Source organism: Tenrec ecaudatus, chromosome 13, assembly GCF_050624435.1.
Source record: "Tenrec ecaudatus isolate mTenEca1 chromosome 13, mTenEca1.hap1, whole genome shotgun sequence".
NCBI lineage: Eukaryota > Metazoa > Chordata > Mammalia > Afrosoricida > Tenrecidae > Tenrec > Tenrec ecaudatus.
This window is the reverse complement of record NC_134542.1, coordinates 98,474,520-98,498,644: the sequence shown is the minus strand read 5'-3', so window position 1 is coordinate 98,498,644 and position 24,125 is coordinate 98,474,520. Positions and strand designations below refer to the sequence as shown.

General features: G+C 39.6%; 1 protein-coding gene across 1 annotated transcript in view; it reads left to right on the top strand.

Annotated features, from left to right (window-relative positions):
- The window catches only part of ARHGAP15 (Rho GTPase activating protein 15), a 751,376-nt gene that overhangs the window by 473,506 nt on the left and 253,745 nt on the right, over positions 1-24,125 (top strand). Inside the window, exon 10 of the mRNA XM_075529808.1 lies at positions 17,239-17,316. Coding sequence (XP_075385923.1) covers positions 17,239-17,316 — 78 coding nt within the window. The remainder of the gene's footprint in view (positions 1-17,238; positions 17,317-24,125) is intronic.

The window sequence follows — 24,125 nt, the reverse complement described above, 5'->3', positions numbered from 1 at the left end:
AAGTGTGTGTGTGTGTGTGTGTGTGTGTGTGTGAGAGAGAGAGAGAGAGAGAGAGAGTCAGTCGTCACTGGTTTTGTTTCTCTAGACACCCCAGCCTAATATAATAGGTTTGTTTGTAAAGATTTACAGGAAGGCCATTTGCCTTTGTATCAGGAATCCTGCTATAGTTTGGAGGTAGCATTCCAGGAGGGGCTTGATCTCACCTGAATTCAGAGGCAAACCATCAAAACTCTCCAGGAGGTGCCAAGCCAAAGGGTTTGTATTAGAGGCACCTCCCCAAAGAAGATCAAAAGTTATGTTCCATCAACACAGAGACACTGAGAAATGGTTGAATGTGTTCTAAATTAAACTGCCCTGGTGGTAAGCAGAGATCTGCCAAAATCTTCCAATTAATCACTTTTACCTTCAGGGCAGAGTTGGGCCTGAGAGTATTTCAATAGGTTTTTTATTGGAATAGGGTTATTTCAGATATTAAACTATGTTGCACAAAGTAAAAATAATGTTATTTTTAAGTTGCTACTCTTGTTAAATAAGAGTTGGCAAACATGCATGAGGTCTGTATTGTGTCTGTGTATTTGTGTATGTGTGTGGCTTTTTTGTGTGTTTCGAACGCCTGATGATTTTTTAAAAAGTGAACGGCCATGAATTAGGTGGTAAATGTATTCATATAATAGTTTTCATTAATAATAGCTTATACATAATAGAAGAAAGGTTTAAAGTGTATAATTCTCTACAATGCAACTGAGTACTTTTCCCCCAACATCGAGAGCAGTAAGCTAATTAGAATCACCTGCATTTCCTTGGGTCGACACCAAATGGATTGCAAACAAAACCAGATTAAAACAGCTGCTGGAGCTCATGGCACACAGATGACAAGATTCACAAAAAGGACAACGAGGCACCAAAAATGTCCGTTTTTCAAACAATTTTAGAGGAAATTTAGCTCTTGTGACTTCTCTGTTAAAGCTGCTTATAAGTGTTTTGCTGAGAGGCTAGAATGGCTTTGTTTCTGATCCCTTGATGAGTGAGAGAAATGTTTAAGAAAGATCACTTTACAGAGAGATTCAGGATGAAATGTGATGACTGTGATTCAAGCCAAGCCAAAAATTACAGTTCAGAATGAAAGGGGAGGGACGTGGTTTGGGAATCCATTTTCCCACATTCCTGATTCTCAATCATCCCAGCCAATGCATAAAAGGAAAAGTCCAATGGAAAACAGTGAGGTCATTTTGTGTAGATGTTTTTAAAAAGAAATAAAGGTGGATGGATTACAAAGAATGACAGCCAATATATGAATCAATATCTGTTTCAAGAATGATGTGGTAAATGATTAGACTTTATTTAACCATTGTGAACTCAAGGTAAAAGGAACCATTCAGCATTTTTTTGTGTTTGTGTTGGTAAGCTGTTTTAACATGTCTCTAATTTGTGAAATAGCTTCTTGTTTATGAGAATATTTGAAAGAAAAAAAGTGTATGTATACAGAAACTAGAGATTACTCCTCCCCAGACCCCCAAGCTTTCATGACTCTCAAGGAAGCTAGCTGTCTTTTCCCAACCCGGAGAGGTGCCTCCCAGTGCTGGCTGGACCTCAGGCTTTCCTAGCATCTTTGCTTATATCCTAACAGATGCTAATGATGGGCCAAATTAGACTGTTTATTCTATTCACTCCTATTTATTTTCAAGAAACACACTGAGCAAGTCACAATACCGAAAATATGATTTATTGACATCAGTGTGATTACAGCATAACATAACAATGGCACTGAAACATAGAAGAAATTCAGGAAATGATATGAGATGAACCAACTACAACTTCCAACGTCAATGGCTTCCAAACATGCGAGCTTTCCTTTAGGACAGCAGCACTCACTTAAGGATCACCAGTTACTTTCTAGAATTCCTCTTGAAGATTTTTCACAAAGTAGAAAGCACATCAGCAGCTTTAGCAGCATTCAGCAGCAGCTACAGCAACAACATGCTTGACACATTCAAGAAATTATTCGGATTGGGCATCTTTACCTTTGAAAAACTAGCACATCAGGCTCCTCCTCAGTTCAATTTCACAAGCAAGCGGGGGTCTTGGTGAGATTCTTGTCACTGTGAGACAATTCCAGGGGGTTCCTAAGGTTAATGGCATTATATTTTTGTCTAATATCCTATATACTTTATATCAACAGGACTCAAATTGTTGGCTGAGTTTAGCCAAACTCACTACCGTCAAGTCAATTGGAATTTATAACAAGCTTGTAGGACAGGGTCTGACTCTCTGTGTGAGTTTCTGAAACTGTAACTCTTTATGGGAGGGGAAATCCTATCTTACCCCATGGAGTGGAAGGGGGCTTTGAATTGTTGACCTGGCAGTTTGCAGTCCAAAGAGTAACTCATGACACCACAAATCAATGAGGAGACGTAGATTAGGCTCCATCCACTCTTGATCATCTCATCACTTTACCTAATTATTGTAGGCAGAACACAAATGGCTACTGCATCTTCTGCATTAGCTTCATTTGGAACTCTTCCCTTGTTCTTAATTCACCTGTCCTCGAGGAAGTAAACAAATAAAAGGTACAATGTTAACAGCTGTCAATCTTACAGGACTATGGGTTCAAGTAAATGCATGGCGTTCATATGTAAAAACAAACCTGATGCACAGGAAGGAACGTAGCAAATGGAAACGAGAAACGAGTCCGCAGGACCATTGCCTACATTTGTGGGTATTAATGGGGCAGATGACATTGCTGTTACTTATTGTCATTTCTGACCATGGCCACCCTGCGTATGCATTCTGAGAGAACAGACTGATCCACAATGTTTTTAAGATGTTGACTTTTTCGAAACAGATTGTTTTCCAAGGTACTTCTATGTGGCTCAAACTTTCACCTGATAATTGAGCCCTTAACCATGTGTGCCAACAAGGGATGGCATAGATAAATATTCCACTGGTTTATGAACACTCTCAATTTGGAGAAAATTAGCGAAAGCTTACAGCTTTACACATCATTAATATATTTTTAATCTTTGCGTAGTGTGGAATGAAGATGGTTTACCACTGAATGAATAGCACAATATAAGACATCTAAAAATATGGATCCAGGAACACAGTAAGAATTGTGTCCCCAAATTTTAAGTCAACAGCAATACAGGATTTTAACCCCAAAAGAACAATTCTTATACAATTCTTATTAAGAGGTAAGGTCTGGCTTGAATAGTCAATATGACATAAAACAAAATTAAAATAATGAATATGCTCAACTAAAATTCTTAACATTTCCATTTCCAGTGGTGACAGCTGAACCCACGGGGGGTGGAGGGGCGGATTTTATAATGACAACCACACAAGGATTCAATGAAGAGTCCTTGTGGAAATCGAGCATTCTACCTTTTTGCACAAGACTCTCTTCAGATTTGATAACACTTTTTCTTTAGGCTCATATGAAGATATGTCTAAGAATATTGCTCCAAAGATTCTAAGACATACATACATGGATTTATTCCAAGCAGACCTTTTAAAAACACGTATCTGCACCCAGTGAATGGCTGCTGACAATTCTTTCAATAGGGCGCTTATCTTGATTTCATGAAGAAAAGCTAGCTCAGACAGTTTATCTCCTCGCCAGTCTTATTAGGTAACATTGCAGCTACTGAAGACCATTGTATGGGATCTATCATAGCTGAGTCTTGGATTTACCAATATAATCCAGAGAGCAAGGCACAGAGGTTAGCTCAAAAAGATATGACAGCTTTTTTCTGAGAATCCAAAAGAAATCTTGATAAATTTTTCTCAAAGGATGTGAGATGATCAATGAGATGATAATGAAGAAATTTTAAGAAAATTGAAAACTGCGTTGGTGAGAAAGCAGCCAGACTAATGACAACATCATGACCATGCACCGGCACACTCTCCCAGGATGCATCCATTGTTTCATTGAGAAATCATATCCCGTCCACCCTAGAAACAGGCCGTGCCCCTTTCAACTTCTTTTTCTTGCCCCAAACCAAAGAAAATTTAAAGGGAACACAATTTGAATCTCTCCATGATGCAAAATCTGCTGTTTTGAAGTAGTGTAAATTGAAGAGGCCAGATTTTAAAAAATGGAAACAGTCCCTTCAAAAGTCTATAGACCGAGATTTAATACTTGACATTGCTTAATACCAAATTCTATGATTTTGTAGCATTTTCCCCCCTGACCCAGGCATTGTTTCCTACACCAGGTACTTTCTCAGTCTTTAAGAGCATTTAATTTTAAATTAAATGAAAATATTCTCTACCTAGAACAATGGCTATATATAAAATTTAAATTAATGGTGTATTTACTAGCATCACAGGTTCTAAACCAGATTTATTTTAGAAAAAGCATTACTTCTCTGATGACTTCTTTCTGTCTAACATTATATAAATATAAAATTTGTATATTATGTATACATATTATAAAATATTTAAGTAACAAATACCGATCTCTTCCATATCTGAAAGAGGACATAATTCTTCATCTTCATATGAATCTCCTATAAGAGTTGGTTGACTGAAAAAAAAAACCTCAACCAGAAATCAGAAATAAAAATGTCTCAATTATAACTGTAATAGGATCCTAACCAAAGCAAATAAACAAAATATTCACACACTGGAAAAAAATACAGTTAAGGAGAACTAGATAGTGTCCAAACACTGAGTGCATGAAACAAGAAGTCATAACAGAGGTAGAAGAGAGTAATATGATAATACTGTATCCTAATGAGGTTTTTAAAATCTTGATGACAAAGGAACATTGGAAAAGCATTAAGTCCCATATAATAGTAGAAACTTCTGAAAACTTCTGAAACTTCGGATAGTAATGAGAAAAATAAAGAAAATAAGAGATATACTGAAAATAGCTGCTCTACAAATTTATTAGTCACATCTTAGAATTATTAGCACATTAGACGACAGAAAACCAAATCCATCACCATGGAGTTGACTCTGACATTGATAGGGGTTCCAAGGTTGTAAATCAGTATGGGAGCAGATAGCCTCATCTTTTCCCCAGGAAATAGCGGGTGTGTTTGAACTTCCAACCTTGAGTTTATCAGTCCAATTCTTAACCAGGTACCTTCAGAAGAAAATTTGTGTTTTCAATATTCATAATTTAATCTCCAGTCATCTATGCCCCAGGTGCCAATAAATAAAATTTTGATATAGCAGTCTCTTCAAAAAGTAATGAAACTTTTGTTTTCAACATTCTTAAATGATAATTTTTGAAACAATGCAGGCCTCCCATTCATGTCGGGCAAGTAAAAGAAAATGTCTAACTCTCATTCCTCAAAAGTCGTGCTGAAATAACAGAAAAGACATATTTTAAGGGGAGGAGGTAAACCCATGGTGGTGCTTGAAAAAGGATAAGGTGCCATCAGTAGACCAGAAATAGAAATGCCAGCAAGACAGAAAGCAGATGGGATCAAACAGAGGGAGAAATTAGAGCCGAAGAAATGCCATTCCCAGACACCATAATTAGGGACAATTCTTTCCAGGATGTTCTAGAGAATATTCAAAGTTGAAGACAACAAATAAAAACAGCAGATTTGGGCAAGAAGCAATAAATAAAAATTACGATACAAATAAACCTAATGGATTGTTAATGAATGAGCAATACCAACCCATGCCATTCATCCTGCACAAACTAAGGGTCTGCAGAAGTTACTTGATCCTGAGATCAAGTTCTGCAAGGTCAGAAAAGATGCTGGCAGCAGAGAAGGATGCCATTGGAAGATGGGCTACAACAATCGTGAGAAAGATAACTGTCCAGGAATGAAATGAAAGCACTCCGTAGCCAAGAACTGCCATCCTCGCTCCTTTGGTTAGGGATGGGGAAATAGCCTTTTCCTGGATGGAGAAATAGCTCATCTAGCCTAGTGTGTGTGCATCCCCGGTGGTGTAAAGGTTACACATTGGGCTACAGATGATCCGCATGATTGGTGGTTCAAAACCATCAGCAGCTCCTCGGAAGAAAAACAGGACTTTCTACTCTTCTAAAGAGTAACAGTGTCAGAAACTCACAGGGGATCATCAGTGAGTGAGCGCCTACTGTGTACTCACCCACTGCACATCATAAAGGAAACCCTGATTCCAATGCCCCATTTAAGATAGACCAGTTGGAATAAAGTTATCTGCAAAGACAGAAGGACCCATGATGGATATTTATTCTAATTAATTTGATCTTTCAGTCACAGGGTCATGTGATAATGGGGCAACACTCATTTCAAAGAAGTTCTAAAAGGAGAGATGGGAGACAGTGGAGGGAAACTGATGTTCAAGAAGGTCATCTCAGAGGAAGCTTCTGACAGGTCCCCTCTAGTCATAGGCAAGGGCCTCCAACAGCTTTACTGTCAGACAAAGATTATTTCAAACTTGATTATGGTGCAATGAACCACGGTGTAGTATGATACTTGGTCAGTTGACCTTCTTTTTTTAATTAATAAATCTTTTTATTGGGGCTCATACAACTCATCACAATCCATACATACATCAGTTGAGCAAAGCACCCTTATACATTCGTTGCACTTGTAATTCTCAAAATTCGCCTTCCACTTGGGTTCCTGGAATCAGCTGCATTTCCTTTTTTTCCCCTCCCCCCTCCCTGCTTCCTCCTTCCTCCTCGTCCCTTAATAGTTTATTCTTAAAACTGCTTGTATATACAACTCTTTTAAAAAGTGATTTAACTATAGAACGTATGATATGTGAACACTATACCCGAAAAACTGCTATAAAAAAGAAGGAAAGAAAGAAAGAAACGAAACTTGTCCATCGGTTACTACGGGGGAAGGGGGAAGAGTTGCTGCTTAGTGGGTACTGAGTGTATGTGAATGGTGGTGGAATAATTTGGAAGAGGATATCAATAATGTTTGTATACACAAAGAATATAATCAATGGCACTGATTTATATGGGTAGAAGTTGTTGAATTGGAGAATGATTTGTTGTGTATATTCTTGCCACAATTAAAAATAATAATTACATGAATAACAGTGAGTACAGGGAAGAAGAACATTTTCTAGAACTGATTGTAGTGATAGTAGTGAAGCTCATCTCCATATGATTGAATTATTAAATTATACAAAGTACCAATACTTATATTTATTTTAGATGCACATAAGCATATAGTTAGACTATAGAACACAATAGGAAATATATAAGATACATAATCTACATGGTAAAACTGAGGGTGTACCCTCCAAATAAATGGAATTTTTTTTCAAAACTATGCATTTAAAGCATTTTTGCAACACAGCCTTATCATCTTCAAGTACACTTAATATATTTGTCAAATCTGTGAGTCCATTCTTGGGAACATTTTTCAAACTCATCTATTTGGATGGCTGCCAGCACCTCCCTCATTTTTCCCTGCAACTCTTCAACTTCATCAAATCAGCCATCCTTCCATGTCCCTCTTCATTTACCACAGAGACAAAAAGAGGTTGCAAGGAGTGAGGTCTGATGAATCAGGTGCCTGAGGCAACAGAGGCATGCTGTTTGTTGCCCAAAATTGGTGCACTGAGATGGCTATCTGAGCAGATGCAGTGTCATGATGGTAAAACCAGCCCCCTGTCTGCCACAAATCAGGTCTTTTTTGTCGCACACTGTCACACAATCTTTTTAGAACCTCTAAATAGAAAGCTTGATTAAAAGTCTGACCTGGTAGAATGAACTCTACATGCACTATCCCCTCACATTAAAAAAAAAGCATCATCTTGGTGTTTTATTTCACTTGAAGAACATTTTTGGGTCAGGGTGATGATGGTGGCTTCCATTGGCTTGATTGACGTTTGCTTTCAGGGTTGAAGGAATAGCACTATGTCTCATCACCAGTCATGACCTGGAAAAAAGGTCTGGGTCACTCCAGAGCTGTCATTTCAAAGCACGGCATAGGGCTACTACATGTTCTCTTTCCTGGTCAGTCAAAACCTCAGGCACAAATTTCTCAGTGGCCCTTCTCATTCCCAAGTCTTCTGTTAAAATTGGTGAAACCAAGCTCCAAGATAGGCCAGATAACTTCCCACCTCTTCTGTGGTCCGTCGTCGGTCTTCTAGCACAAGTGCACAAATGTCAACATTTTCATCCATTTGGGAAGTTGACTGATGTTCAGAATGAGGTTTGTTATCAATCAACACTTCACCTTTTTTGAAAGGAGAAAACCACTCTTACGCTGTCCTTGCAACCTGTAGTGTTCAACATCACTACAGTTTCTGGGACATTTTTCCTGATCAGGAAACAAAATTTCACAGCTGCACACTGTTCGCTAAATAGAGAATCTCTAAATAGAAAGCTTGATTAGAAGTCTGACCTAGTGGAACAAACTCCAAATGATACTTAATTGGCCATCGCAAAAAAAAAAAAACAAGGATTGAGCAAAACTGCTTTTTTTAAAAACTCACTGTAATCAAAGAGAACCTTCCCAGGAGATGCCACTGAGTGCACTAACTCAGAGTGAACTGTTTGATGTTCACTTTGCAGGAAAAAATGCTTACTATGAATGCTCCACAGAACTTTTTACCATTTTTGTGGGTACCCCCTCGTGCATGCATACATAGAAATAAAAATACAGGATCCAGTTTATGTAGATATAAGTGAAAATATATAAAATAACATGTAGAATAAAATCACACTTGCTTGACAATAATAATTATGCCATTTATTTTCAAAAATAATTATTTTTGAAAGATAGATATAACAAATTAGTAATATATTAGGCATGCAGCTACAAAATAAATCCCAGGAAATGAGGCAGCATACAGATTAAATTTAGAAACAATTTTAAATTAGGTCTTCTATTCTCAGACATTAAATTTAAAGTATGTGAAAAGATAAATTGGCAGTTGAGACTTGGAAATAGACACTTGGATTTAGAAAAAGAGGAGTTGGTCTGAAGGCAGGAAAACCTACCCTGGAATGTGGCTTTGAACCCAATCAGGACTTTCTGAAGGGCCTGAAAGAAATGTGCAGCAAACTCTTTAGGGGCTTTTTGGGTGTTCTTGAGCTCAATGGGTCTTGCCAGAAGTCCAAGTATTGGGAGAATTAGAAGCCAGAAGTCCAAGTATTGGGACAATGATTCTTGTGGTTGCTTTGGCCTCCTAGGAATTAGGAAGCATCATAAATCTCTGGAGAGTGACTGTTTTTGCGAAATTCCCAGCCCACATTTGCAGGCTCCAGAGATTCAGATGAGTTTTGTTATGTGTTAGAAAAACAAGCCGGCTCTTGGGACACACCTCTCACCAAGCTCACACTTCCTGTCCTTTGTGGTTAGTCCAGGATTTGGGCTACCAAGAATGCAAATCTAATAGTTGAGAACTATTTTTAACAGGCTCATTTGCATTGTTAAAAACTTCCCAAACTTTGGCAGATAAGCCAGTCCCACTCTGGACACAGTGTTGGTCTCCTAGATTTCTTTTTGGAAAGTGTCTAAGATTTATGGTGGGAATTACTCATGACAGCTGCATTCTTTCCACTGGGGTTAGACCACCATTTGGTTTAATAATGCCTAATTGTGTGCCTACCCCATTCCCAGCTCCTTCAGAAGAAAGAGGGAAGAGAAAAGACTTTTTCCCAATTCTCTACGGTAACACCTAGTGATTTCTGTCCGTGACAAACACTATGTCCAAAGGTGAAAAGGTCACTTGATGTGCACGGATACACGACATTTCCATGGGTGTGGATTTCTCCCGAGAAATTTTCGTTGCTGTTATAAATGCGAGTCTGATAAAAATTAAAGTAAAATTGAAAACCTAAAATGACTTGGTTTCAAGAAGTTCTCAAAGTAACTTTGCCCTCTCAAGCAAAACTTGCAGCATTCACAGGCATGCCATTTTCTTGAAAGAGGTGCCTCTCCGTGTGCTTTCTTTCTCCGTAGTTACCCAAAGCAAAACATGGGCGCCTCAAGACATTGTTCACTTGAAATCATACGAGGTCTAATTATACTTCCAAAATAAGTACTTTCCAACCCAGCAAGGATAATATGGCCATGAAAAGGATGTCCAAATCCACCAATTTACATGGGTTTGGTTTGGCACAACTTTCAAAGTTCTTGGAACAAGAAGAGGATGGCACATGAGTAATTGCAATTTGAGTAATATTCCCAGGACTTGAGTTTGCAATTCTGTGAGTCATGCAGGAGTAAGCTAATCAACCTCAAGGCTGTACCTATAGAGTGTACAGCTGCTAAAATCCACCCTTATACCCCAGATTATTTTAGAAGATCCTCTGCTTTAATATGCCCTTTGTCATTTTCTCTCGATTTATGTAATTTAAAAAGCGTGATAGGGGAGCATGAGCCACTCAAAGCAGGAGTCCCTAATGTCCAAGATTGTTATCATTCGCAAGTATTCTTATTTCTGAATCTAGAGATTTTGAAGGTTGTGTCAAATTAGATTCAAATGCAACAAATATGTTTTGTTTAACCCTCTCTTACTTTCTGGTTTCGATCTTTAGCCACGAAACAGTTCTCTGCTGTGATTCAGGGCTGCAGCCACTGTGTGGCACAGGTCTGAATTATCTTCCTGATTCAATCACCATCTTCCCTCCTTTCATTCCAAAAGAAAGATAGATTAGTAATGTAGGCTAAAGCTACTTGATTTAAACAGTATAATGCTTTCCAGTGATTCATATGCAATGTTACCAAACTGGATTCACTTTCAAATGTTTCTGATTACTGAACTGTGTGTGTGCCTGTGTGTGTGTGTGTGTGTGTGTGTGTGTGTGTGTGTGCTACAATTTATGAACAAGAAGGAGAGCACTTCATACTTTGTAACTCTAACTTTCCGTACGAGAAAAAGAAAGGTTTTGGAGACTGTAGAATTTCAGTAGTTAAAATTCACTTTGTAAGTCTAGACAACATCTGCATTTCAATAGCATATGAAATAATATTAGAAAAGGAAGACTTCCAACTTCAAAACAGAAATAAATTTGATGTTAAACCTTTTATACAGGGATATGCACATCAAAGTGAGGCTTCAGGAAGGTGTCTTATTTTCAACGTAGATTTTTTGAAATACAAATAATTTTATTTTGTATTGACCCAAGAGAGGTTGAGCTTTAAGCCAAAAAAAAACCCCATTAGTTTAAAAAGAGGAAAAAAAACATAAAAATTTCTCATTTGATGTAATTGTTGCTGATTAACATTTCATATTTAATTACTTTTAAAACAGAACTACTTTTTTCTAGTTTCTTATAACATAATCTTGTGTGCCTCTTTTATGGTTCTTATTTATGTTTTAAAAATCATTTTATTGGGGCATCATACAATTCTTATCACAATCCATACATGTATCCGTTGTGTCAAGAACATGTGTACATTTGTTGCCATCATCATTCTCAAAACATTTGCCTTCTACTTGAGCCCTTAATATCTGCTGCTCATTTCCCCCCTCCCTCCCCACTCCCTCTACCTCATGAACCCTTCATCATTCATAAATTATTATTATTTTGTCATATGTTACACTGTCCGACGTCTCCCCCTGCCCTCTTCTCTGCTGTCCATCCCCCAGGGAGGAGGATATATGTAGATTCTTGTAATCAGTTACCCCTTTCTACCCCACATTCCCTCCACCCTCCAGGCATCGCCACTCTCACCACTGAGTGGCGATGCCTGGAGGGTGCAGAACTACTTTAATAATAGAGACATAAATCCACATATCCCATTGATATTTGTAATGTATAAAATATTCCCCTTCCCGTAAAATTTCATTAGAGAAACTAATAACCCAAAAGAGAAAATCAGGTCCATTTTCGTGTGGTCAGGATTTGCTTGTTAGCTTACATTTGGGGTGGCACATATGTGGACATTATTTACTTCATGTAGTTCTGAATTACCTTTGCTTCCCTCAAATTCCAAAATTATCCACAAAAAAACCCACATCTGTCATCTGGTACATTGTTCTAGGCACGATACTAGAACACGGAAAGTAATGCTTTAAAATCATTTTATTGGGAGCTCCTACAACTCTTATGGCAATCCATGCATATATCCATGTGTGTCAAATACATAGGTACTTTTGTTGCCCTCATCATTCTCAAAACATTTGCTTTCTGGAAAGGAATTTTAAGAGCAGAATTCCAAAATAATTTTCTATAGTTGCCTTGTGTTCAGATCACTAAACACCCTCTACAGTGAAACTTTTGAATTATATAGCACATACTTAAATGTGTGGACTTTAATGCTTTTAAAGGTAACCACACTAATTTTTAAATTTCACAACTTAAAAGCTCACTGTACAAAATACTTTCTACTGATCATTTGATAAAGAAATGGTGCCTGTATTATTCATAAGATAAACCAGGATATTAGAAAAGTCTATATTATGACGAGTATTGCCTTTGTGCTATCAAATGCAGATTGGACTTTAAAAATCTATAAACAAACTCGAGTATCCTTAGATAAATTGAACTGTTTGGTTCATCAAGGAGAAAGAATGCCTTTGATTTTTGTAAGTGTGTGTGTCTTTCAGACACTTTCACTTCTTCCTAATGAGTTCAGCTTCAGCCAATTCCTGACAAATCCTCTGCCCATGTATGAGAACGAATTCAATCTCTGTGAGTATATCATATAAGCCCACTTTGCGGCTCCTAGCGACCTCCTGCACAACAACATGAAACTGCCCAGTCCGGCGCCATCCGCACAGTGGTTCCTATGTTTGAACCCACTGTTGGAGCCACCATGACAATCCATGTCATCGAAGGCCTTCCTCTCTCTCTGCCCCTCCACCTTCCCAAGCGTGATGACCTTCTCCAGGGACTGGTGTCTCCTGAGAACATGTCCAGGGTATGTGAGTACACTCACCATCTTGTTTCTAGGGAGAATTCTGGCTGTACTTCATGCAAGACAGATTTTTTTTCTCTTTTTGCCAGTCCATGGTACTTTCTTTTCTTTTTTAAAAAAATCATTTTATTAGGGGCTCATACACCTCCTATCACAATCCATACATATATCAACTGTGTAAAGCACATTTGTACATTCGTTGCCCTCATCATTCTCAAAACATTTGCTCTCCACCCAAGCCCCTGGTATCAGGTCCTCATTTTTCCCCTCCCTCCCCACTCCCCGCTTCCTCATGAACCCCTGATAATTATTATTTTGTCATATCTTGCTCTGTCCAACGTCTTCCTTTCCCCACTTTTCTGTTGTATGTCCCCAGGGAGGAGGTCACATGTAGATCCTTGAAATAGGTTACCCCTTTCCAACCCACCTTCCCAGTATCACCACTCACACCAGTGGTCCTGAAGGGATCATCCACCCTAGATTCCCTGTGTTTCCAGTTCCCATCTGTACCAGTGTATATCCTCTGGTCTAGCTAGTCAGGCTTGCAAGGTAGGATTTGGATCATGACAGTGTGTGTGTGTGTGGGCGGGGGGGGTATTGTATTTTTCATTGTGCTACATTGCACCCTGACTGTCTCGTCTCCTCCCCAAGACCCTTCTGTAAGGGGATGCCCAGTGGCCTACAAATGGGCTTTGGTTCTCCATTCCGCACTCCCCCACTCATTCACTATGGTAAGATTTTTGTTCTGATGATGCCTGATCCCTGATCCCTTGATACCTTGTGATCGCACAGGCTTGTGTGCTTCTTCCATGTGGGCTTTGTTGTTTCTGAGCTAGGTGGCCACTTGCTTACCTTCAAGCCTTTAAGACCCCCAGACACTATATCTTTTGATAGCTGGGCACCGTCAGCTTTTCGCCACATTTGCTTATGTACCCATTTGTCTTCAGCAGTCATATCAAGGAGGTGAGCACAAATGATATGATTTTTTTGTTCTTTAATGCCTGATAATTGATTGCCTCAGCACCTTGTGGTCACACAGGCTGGTGTGCTTCTTCCACGTGGGCTTTATTGCTTCTGAGCCAGATGGCCACTTGTTTACCTTCCATTCTTCACCAACACCATAGTTCAAATGTGTAGATTTTTTCTTCAGTCTTCTTTATTGGATGTCCAACTTTCACAGGCATATGAGATCATTGAAAATGCCATGGCTTACGTCAGGCACATGTCACCCTCAAAGTAGCAGTCTTGCTTTTTAGCACTTGGAGGAGGTCTTTGACAGCAGACATACTTGGTGCAATGCGTCCTTCAATCTCTTGACTGCTCCTTCCAGGAGCATTCATCATTAATCCAAGCAAGATGAAATCCTTGACAACGTCAACCTTTTCTCCACTTAGGAAGAGCCCAGAATCTGACAGGCTTATACACCCTGATGGAATAGTGGGTCTGCAAAATCAGCAGTTTAAAACTACTAGCCTCTCTTTGGGAGAAAGATGAGGCTGTCTACTCCTATAAAATTTACAGTCTCATGTACATAATCCACAAACAATTACAACTGGTTTTGGGTTCCCACTTAAGTCTAGATTCGAACCAAGAACATTTCGTTCATATGAAATGGTGCTGCGAAATGCTTGCTCTCGGGAAGCTGTCACTGAAGACAAGGGTGTTGCAGCAAACTGTGATGAAGATATCTGATGGTGCCCAGCTGGCAACAAGAATAGCATCTGATGTCTTAAAGACTTGCATTCAAACAAGCCCCTGTGTAAATGAGGCATCAACTAAGTCAACATGGAAAACACCACACAGGCCCATGTGATCCAAGGATGATAAAATTTTAAAAACCCAGTACGAAAGAGAGGGAGGTTTCAGTATAAATTGTAAATACTCAGTTCGCAGAAGACTGTGCATGACAGGAGGAGCCCCGAATCGATCTGGAGGGTCCATATGTGGATTCGGTCCCTGGGCCACCTCTCTGATCAGAGGCACGGATATGAATAATCTTGTTATGAGAAATAGATGATTAGAAACTTGATGATGGCAGGTGGCATTTGGTTACAGTGTGGGATTTTTTCATTTCCATCTCCATCTTGACCTATTTTGTATTTGTTCTAGTTTTAGATACTGTATATACTTGAGTATACACCAACATGAATATCGGCGGAGGCACCTAATTTTACCACAAAAACTGCATTTAAAAAGTGTGCTGAACGTGCAGTGTATCAATGATGAAACATACAACTTTCCCCTAGTGCCTAAATGTTTCCTCCCCACCTCACTATCATGATCCCAATTCTACCGTACAAATCTGGCTAGACCAGAGGATGGACACTGGTACAGCTAGGAACTGGAAACACAGGGAATCCAGTGCAGATGATCCCTTCAGGACCAGTGGTGAGAGTGGCGATACAGGGAGGGTGGAGGAAGGGTGAGGTGGGAAGGGGAAACCAATTACAGGGATCTATATATAATCTCCTTCCTCGGGGATAGACAACAGAAAAGTGGGTGAAGGGAGATGTCTGACAGTATAAGATATGACAAAATAATAATTTATTAATTATCAAGGGTTCATGAGGGGGTGGGGGGCCGGGATAAAGAGGGAAAATGAGGAGCCGATGCCAAGAGCTTAAGTGGAGAGCAAATGTTTTGAGAATGATGAGGGCAAGGAATATACAAATATGCTTTACACAATTGATGTATGTATAGATTGTGATAAGAGTTGTATGAGCCCCCAATAAAATGATTTTTTAAATGTACTGAAAAACTCTGCTTATATTTAAGTAGATATGGTTTTTCCTGCTTTTTCCTTGACAGAGGTATTTTTTTTCTCTAGCTAATTTTAATCTTGTCATTGGCCTTTTCTTTATTTTTAAAATACAGTTGTTTTCATATTTTGCATGTTTTCCAGTATATCAAGCATAGGATGGGTAGATGTACCGAGAACAAAATTGTATAATGGTTCATTGGGGATATGGGTGTGGGAGGAAAGTTGGATGGAAATGGGTAGCAAATAACAAATACAGGAGTAGGGAAGATATTCTAGAGCTGATTTGGGTGATGTATATACAACTCTTTAAATACAACTGAACTATGGAAAGTATGATGTGTGACATATCTCGATAAAACAATTGGTGGGGAAAGAAGATTTCCATTCTCGGTATTCTGGGGTCTCCAGAGAAAAAGAAGCATTAAAATACATATATAAAAAGAAAGCTTTGTTTTAAGGAAGTGACTCATTGATTTGGGGGACTTAAAGTGTAAAATCCACTGGTCAGTGACAAGCCGAAGATTCTAACAGACCCCGGTGCCAACTCAGGACAGGCAACAGAATATCAGGAAATGCCTGCAGGATATTCATGATTCACAGCCTTGAGTGAGAATCCTGCTCTCCTTGCACAATTTGCACTGTGAAAGCCTTTTAATATTGATTGGATTCGATCTCCCCACATGATGAAGGGTATGCCTAAGGGGAGTAGTGGTAATAGCATCAGCACTTGGTGGGGCAGTGGTAACTCATAACCCCAAGGCCAGTAGTTCGAAAGTACCAGCCACTCTCCTCAGGAGAAGGAGGAGACATTTTCTCCCAGTCAAGAGTGACTATTTCAGAAACCCAGAGGGGCAGCACTATTCTGTCCTCTAGGGTCTCTCTGAGTCACAATTTACTTGATGGGGGTGAGGTTTTTGGCTTTGTTTTGTGGTATTTTCCAGGATTAGCCCAAAGTTGATTCTCATTAGATGCAGTAGATGCAGGTTAGTCATTCCTCAATCCTCCAAACTTTTAAACAATTTTGACACCAGCACAGAACACTCGACTTGTCACCGAAATTCAGTAACCCAGTGTAAAAGGCCACACAGAACTCACAGCCCATACTTGGGGTTCAGTGGTTTATTGAGGAGTTGTAGGCTACAACTCAGTTTCCCTGCCAACAGGCAACAATCCCAGACAAAAGTAGCACATCCTCTGGGGCAGGAAGCCAGGACAAAGTTAACATCTCAGGACTTAGGGGAGAAATCCTTCAAGATGTCCTCCAAAGTACCAACTCAGAAGGCTACATACATAACCCATTTCACTACCGATGATCCTCTATTTTATGTAGCATGATCTGATTCACGTGGAACTACTTTCATAACAACATCTAGATGAGAGTTAGACCAAACACTTAACACTGCAGCATAGGAAAATGGACCCATAACATTAACCAGAACACAGCCACTGTGGATCTGTGGGTCCTCTAGCCTCATATTTGTGGATAATTAATTGTCACTGTCTTCATGATTATTTTGTTGGGATGACAATTTTTTATATCGCTGAGTTTAGAACAGATAACCTTGTTATTTTCTCCGTGAGAAAGAGCTATGTTGTGGTAATATGACACTCTCATTTGCCCATATTCATTAAACTATTATTCTTTTACCAGGTCGATTCTGATACAAATTCATATAAAATGTCATTTTGTTTTAGGTCTCGACGTTGACGGGATATATAGAGTTAGTGGCAATCTGGCAACAATACAGAAGTTAAGATTCATTGTCAACCAAGGTAAGTGATTTCTTCATTTCCGTTAGTTTTCTAATGATATTTCAAACCCTTGCTGTAAGTATTATGAATAAATAATAATAAAATATTTAAAGGGGGAAAGAGAATGCTGAAGAAATCAAAATGTTATCAGAGAAATGAAAGGTAAGCAGTTTACCAGAATATGAATGGAATAGAAACAGAGACTAACTAATAATTTATGTTTAATAAGCAATGAGGGGAGCACAGCAAACTAAAAATGAGGATGAAATAACAGGAAGATCAAGTGACCAAGCTCTAAAATATATTACTGGCATATAATAGGTCCTTAGTATTTGTTGATACATGAGTGGACAATTAAATGATGGAAAACGTTAAGAGTCAACGTCACAGACATAAAAATATAAAATCATTAAAGAAAAGGATTAAAATAAGATCATCTAAATTAAAAACATGAAGATTCAATATCTTTCGCCATTAGTTGCCAAAAAGTTGAATCTTAACTCATGGCGGCTCTGTGCACTATGAAACAAAACGTTTTCCACTGTCGTGCTATTCCCAGGATTGGTGGCAGATCAGAACATTGGAATCCGCAGTTTCCAGGGGCTAATATTTCAGAAGCACATCGCCAAGTTTTCCTTTCTGGTCCATCCAAGCCTAGAAGTTGTGCTTACGCTTGTTCAGCAATATGCAATATTTTCCAGTCTGATGAGGGGTGGGCTGCACACGAGAGGCACTGGCCAGGAATCAAACTTGAGTCTCTTGAATGGAAGGCAAGAGTTCTACCACTAAACTAGTGATGCTTCCTGAACATCGTAAGGGGGTGTCATACATAGCATGTAGATTTTAGAATCATGTGGGCCACACCTAAACTCAGTCCCCTGTGCTCTTCTTCCCTTTGCCTAAGTTCCTTATCATTAAAGACAGGAAGGAGATGCATATCACATTTTAGAGAACAAACTCACATTTGTGAGACTTATGTGAGATATACGTGGCGTTCCTCTAGTACTGTGTTGGCCTCACAGTATTAACTCAAGATGTGTTCATTTTTCTTTGACTTTAAGCCAGTCAGTAATGTCTTGTGGCCTTGAGAAAGATTTACACAAATGTATGATCTAGCCTCCTACCCAACTTTTAGTTAACTTTATATCCTTTGAATTTCCTTCAGATTCTTAAACTCGATTCTAATGTTTACATGCTGTAATGTTTTGTGTGTGTTTTTGTGTGTCCTTGACCTCTATTTTGAATATCCTATCTTTTGCTTCCCAAGCATATACAAAAGCTTCTCCACCTGGTGTATTTCTGCTCCTTTTTTTCAAGGCTCAAATTATAAGCAATTTCCTTCAGGAAGCCTGCTACATTTCTCCAGGCAGAGATTTCTTTTCTCTGTTCCCGTCCAACTGTAAATTTACAGTCATAAAGAGGCACTGGGCAAACTTCATCTAAATTCTAAAATATCATCTTTTGTAAAACGCGTAGATTTTATGTGTCTTCTGAAGAGAGACTAATTAAATGCACTCCGTAGTAGCAGTTCGGAAACACTAAAATGACAAAATCTTAAAATAAAAAAATAAGGTATTAGAGGAGATATCTGTCTTTTCCTTGATTCTATGTACACCCAAAAGCTAGGACCTGAATCATCCTTATAGACTCCCCAACTTCCCTGACACTGTATGGAGATTTCAAAATTAATGTTTGCTGAATATTTTGTGTGTGTTTCAGATATTAATAATAGGAAGCATGAAACACTCCCGAAGTTCAACCTGGTTTGCACTTTTAAGTCATAATTCCATTCCACTTGCCCGGTGGCCACATGACATTATTTCTGAGAATCTCTTTACCTACTTGTCCAGTTATACATACCTTTTTCTTTTAAGAAATGAATCTCCCTTCTCGGAAAAACATAAAACTGAACTTGAAATCATCGATTGGTATCAGTTCCATTTGGTTCAACTAGAGTTCCCCCCTATTAGTACCATTGGGCGGAAGAGCCTTGGCCTCATTTTTATTCCTGTTTCTAACCATTTGAAAGTCAGTCTTGTAATATATGAGCATGCTGAAACCATATCCTGATTGGAATTCTAGACAGCTGGGCAACACATTTTTTGCACAAAAGAAATCTGAAAACAGAAGCCCTGCTAGAAACAAACACTAGTTGCATTTCCTGCCTGTAGAGAAATTATGCGCAGCAGTTTAAAAAGGCAAGGGGGGGGAAATCTTCAATGAAAATGTGAAGTCTCCATCTCATCTTATCCATGCCAACCTTGAGCATCCTCTAAGGCCGTGTAACTGCTCATGTTGCCATGAGAGCTGACAATGTAAAGCTGGACAGAAGCCTGGGTTGGTATCTGGTAGCACCGAATTGTCAGCAAACTGTCTCCCTGGTGTATAGCACTGTCAGAATGGACCACACTCAACACAAATTATGCTGCATTAGGACCTGTGATAGTGGTGGTTTTGCCTAAGTTGTATTGCGTAGTTGTTTTTTTTCTCAAATTGGATTATAAAAGAAATGCATACAACAGCCCCTCTCAGATTTTGCTAATTGGATTACCCTTTGAATTAATTTTCTGTACTGAACCCATAAAGCCGTTGCTTGCACTACACCTTCCTCTCCATTTATGCTCCAGTGCTGCACAGGACAGCTGGCCTGGAAGAGAAGCATTGCCGTGTATAGCGAGGCTGAAAGAGCAAGCTTGTGCGCATACCTGTGTCCCTGTGGTTGGGTGTGTGTGTGCATCATAATGGCAATGACAGTAATGAGTCTTTGAAAAGTATTAAGTGATGGGCAAGTGCAAGGGATCCTTCGATGTATTCTAAAATGGAATACAAATGTTTTGGGCATGCCCTCTGGGTATTAACGTCACTTATCTCTGCCAGGGTCACCTAGCACAGTTTCTTCTTCAGAAAGCTGGAAATATGCATTTGTTGAGGGACTAGGCCCTAGCCATTATTCAGCTAAACAAATTAAAACTGATTCCGGGGACTTTCAGGAAGAGCTCGACTGCTATGTACGTGTTCACTAGCCCTCTTGACTGCTATAATTATCGGTGACTCTAAATACACCAGTTGAATGATCCAATTTGTTTTGGTTTGCTCTCTGACTCACTACACCAGTAGGAATACGATATCCTTGTTATACTTCCTGATGGCACACCGCTTAAATCAGAGTGATCCCATCTAAAAGTATTTCTTAATAATAATGTAATAATGATCCATTTAACAATAACATAAATGCAGCTATTCATATGATTATTAAAAAGTATTTAACAGTAACCAAGATTGTCATAACTCATTACTTTCCGCCACTGTACTGAGTGCTTGCCTTCTATTATTTAATTTTACATTTTCTACCAAAGTGCTGAAGCAGGTACTTTGACTACTTTCTTTTTAAAATTGAGGGAACTGAGGCTGAGAGAGTTTAAATAGTATGCTAAGGCTACACAGAGCATCCCTGGGGTGTGGTGGTTTTAGCTTGGGTCAACTACAGTTTATGGAAAGGTTGTGTGTAATAGACTGAAATAGTGCCCGGTCTTACCATCTTCATGACTGCTGCCATGTTTCGGTTGATGGCTACAGCTCTTATGTCAACCCATCAGGTTGAGAGCTTCCCTTCTTTTCGCTGACCCTCTGCTTTCTCTAACAGGATGGCCTTTTCTAGCAAGCGGTCTTTCTTGATGACGTGTTCAAAGTCAGGGTGCTGAAGTCTCCCCAGCCTCCCTACTAAGGCACCTCCTGGCTGTATTGCGTCTCATACTGATTTGCAGATTTCTCTAGTACCAGCCTCACAGTTTACCTGCTTCTGGCCTTCTCTGGCCTCCCTTTTGATTATGCAGTTTTCACATGCATATGAAGTGATTGGAAATGCTGTTACAATCAAGGTGCTGTCTTTGCTGCACATGGTCATTTAAGTTAGTAATTGCTTCTTCCCAGGCATCAACTAGCCAATGGGGTAGCTGCAATTTTACCCCAGGTCTCCTTGCCTAGAACAGAAAACCACTGCCATGAGTCTGAGTGCCTCATCCATTGACTGTGGGCATCGCCTAGGAAAAATAAATGAAGAGCAATGGTTTTCATACTTGGACACACTTGTTCTGAACTCTCTCTTTACACTCTGCCTCTCAGTATGGGAAAGTGTTAGGAACAGCTATACGATTCGGGCTAAAACTACTCAAGAAGTACACCAAGGACCCCAGTTATCAAGACGCCTGCCCTGCTGCTCTCGGTGGGGCTTTCTGTGTTCTGTTCGAATCAAGAAATTGTTTTCAAACAATATTCCATTGCAGCCTTCGGCAAAGGCATGAACGCTCCTCGGTGTGCTGGCCTGTGGGTGCATTAGTGAGCGGGGCTCTGCCCTGTTTGCTGATTGCGGTGACAGCTTTCAGCGACATTTTGCTGATGCAACTCTTCTGCTCCATGAGGGCTTCCCCCAAAGAACACTGGTCCGTGACCTCCCTAGTCAACCTGTCATCAGCCCGTGCTGCTGTGCTGAGTCCTCAGAGCGATCTGTGACCTCCTGATGGTTTCCTGATGCGGGGATGCTTTTGAAAGGACAGGCCTCTGCATGGAGAATGGTGCATGACTGTCTTAGAAAATGTTGACAGCGAATCTTTGAGATCCCATCAGGCCGCCTTCTCCCTTCACCTCTCATCAACACTGGTTGGAGCTGCCCTCCTCTTCTTGTTTCCTACACTCTAAAGTCAACGGAGATGCTCTGCAGATTTACATAAACAGACTCTTTCACCCTTTAGGAAAGGGATGTAAAAGCCTGGCATCCTTTATGGAAAATGTACGCTGTGATGCTTCCCAAGCCCAGGAGCCAGCAGGAGAGCCATGAAGCCCTACAGGAAGAATGGACTGGGACTTTTCCAGACTGTGGTTTCTTAGTACAGTAACAACTCTTCCCTCTCCCTGTTTTCCTGACCTGAAGGAAACTACTTTTCATCCCAATTTTAATCGTGTTTTCCATATATAGGAATAACATTTAAAACAGGACTCAGGGACACCCTCCTTCACTTTTTCACACTAAGAGGAACAAAATTCATAAATGCCACGAGTCGCCGTGGCCAAGAATCTTAATTGAGTACGTGGGTATGCTTATGTATATGCACGCACACACGTGTGTTGCTTTCAACTGAGAATAATGGTTTATTACTTTACAGCATTGTCTTTTATATAACTTAATGAACCCAGATACGATTGGTACAGTAATCCAAGTTAGACCTTGTCTTAAAGAGATGGATTGGGGTATTTGAACATGCTAAAAATAAGCTCCAATGCAAACAGGCTACAAGAGAAACAATGTTGTGTGACCAGCTATTCCTACAGTCTGTTGTGTCGATGTGACCCTAAACCAAAATCAAAGGATTCACTTTAGTAGCTCTTCCTGTGCTGTTCGTATTATTGCAGCATCAAAGACTGAATTAAAGAAGAGGAGTGTGAGAAAGCATATGAACAATCAGTAGTTTCTTCCTGAAATAAGGAATCGGATAAAACAGAAAAAGATCTGGGAAAGGATTTCAAAACATTTTTTAAAGAACAGTCCCGGTATTAGCTCCATTCATTTTTCCATTGAGTGAGTTTAGATCACCGTCTTACTCTTTCAAAAATGAAATATTTCCTTAAGCTTGCTTCATTTTTACCACCAACCAAAGCAGCAACAAACAGCCTGTGTGATTTGCTTTATCCCATTCCAAAGAGTGATATTTCGGTAAGTCGGATCATTGATATTGCACCTTTTTGGGCTTCTATGTGACAAGATTATATTTTAACAATGATTTATTTTTCCCATCAAAGCTGAAAAGATCACTTGATCATAAAAGGGCCAGACACTAACATCCTTCAGGGCTTTGTAAACTTTCTTAGACCGCATTTTTTCAGCTACATCGAGTCAGGGAGCTCAAAGACTGTTAATGGTAAAGCTTGTGTTGCTTTATAGCTACTCAAGGAAATGTATTATTATTAATAATAATATTGCTGAACACAGAGATCAAAAGATCTTTACATCTGCATAATTTATATCCTCATTTTACAATTCATATTCCTGGCAGTCTATGGAGTACACAGATTCTGGCTTCTTATGTTATAGCAAGTCAAGTCATATTGCTGCAATATCATAGAAACCTTTATTAAACAAAAACATCAAGAAGCATGGCAGTTGTTTCTCAACGTCGGCTCTGTGGAGGCCTTCTTCTGCGGGCAGTGTTTGCCATGGTCATCTTGTCACAGTGGCAGCCGTGGCACACTTGGGGGGCTCGAGTCATGTTCCTTTTGTTTCTTCGGGAACATAGAAAGATGTCTGAAGGGACAATACCAAGGAGGTAGGTTAGCTATCATTAATATGTCTTAATGAAACTTTCCTAAACAGCGCTGTCTATCCTTGAAGAATGACACAGCGCGCCGTTGTCATAGGGAAAATGTCCTCTGCATGACTGCCCAGGGCTGATTCTCACCCTGGACGTGTTTGATTTCTTAAAACTTCTTCACAATAAGCCCCTGGGATTGTCCTCTGGCCTTGGAGACAATCTATCAAGATGACCTCTTGGGAATCTCCCCAAAGTCCCCAGAACTTTGAGGTAACCCCTCGACCTTGAATTTCACTGTCCTACCAGATCCCCTCAGAAGTCTCTGTGTTAATTGAACCTCGTGTTCACTTATTTTTCATTTGTTTGTTTGTTTTAAGGCACAATTATAAGAGTGAGAGAACTTGCCTGCAGTCATCCCAGATGATCACAGAGATAGGTCTCCATGTGCTACGGGTAGAATAAGTTGGCTTGTGTATTAACTGGAACTCTATAAGCAATGCTTTTTGACTTATCCTTCTGTTTTATCCA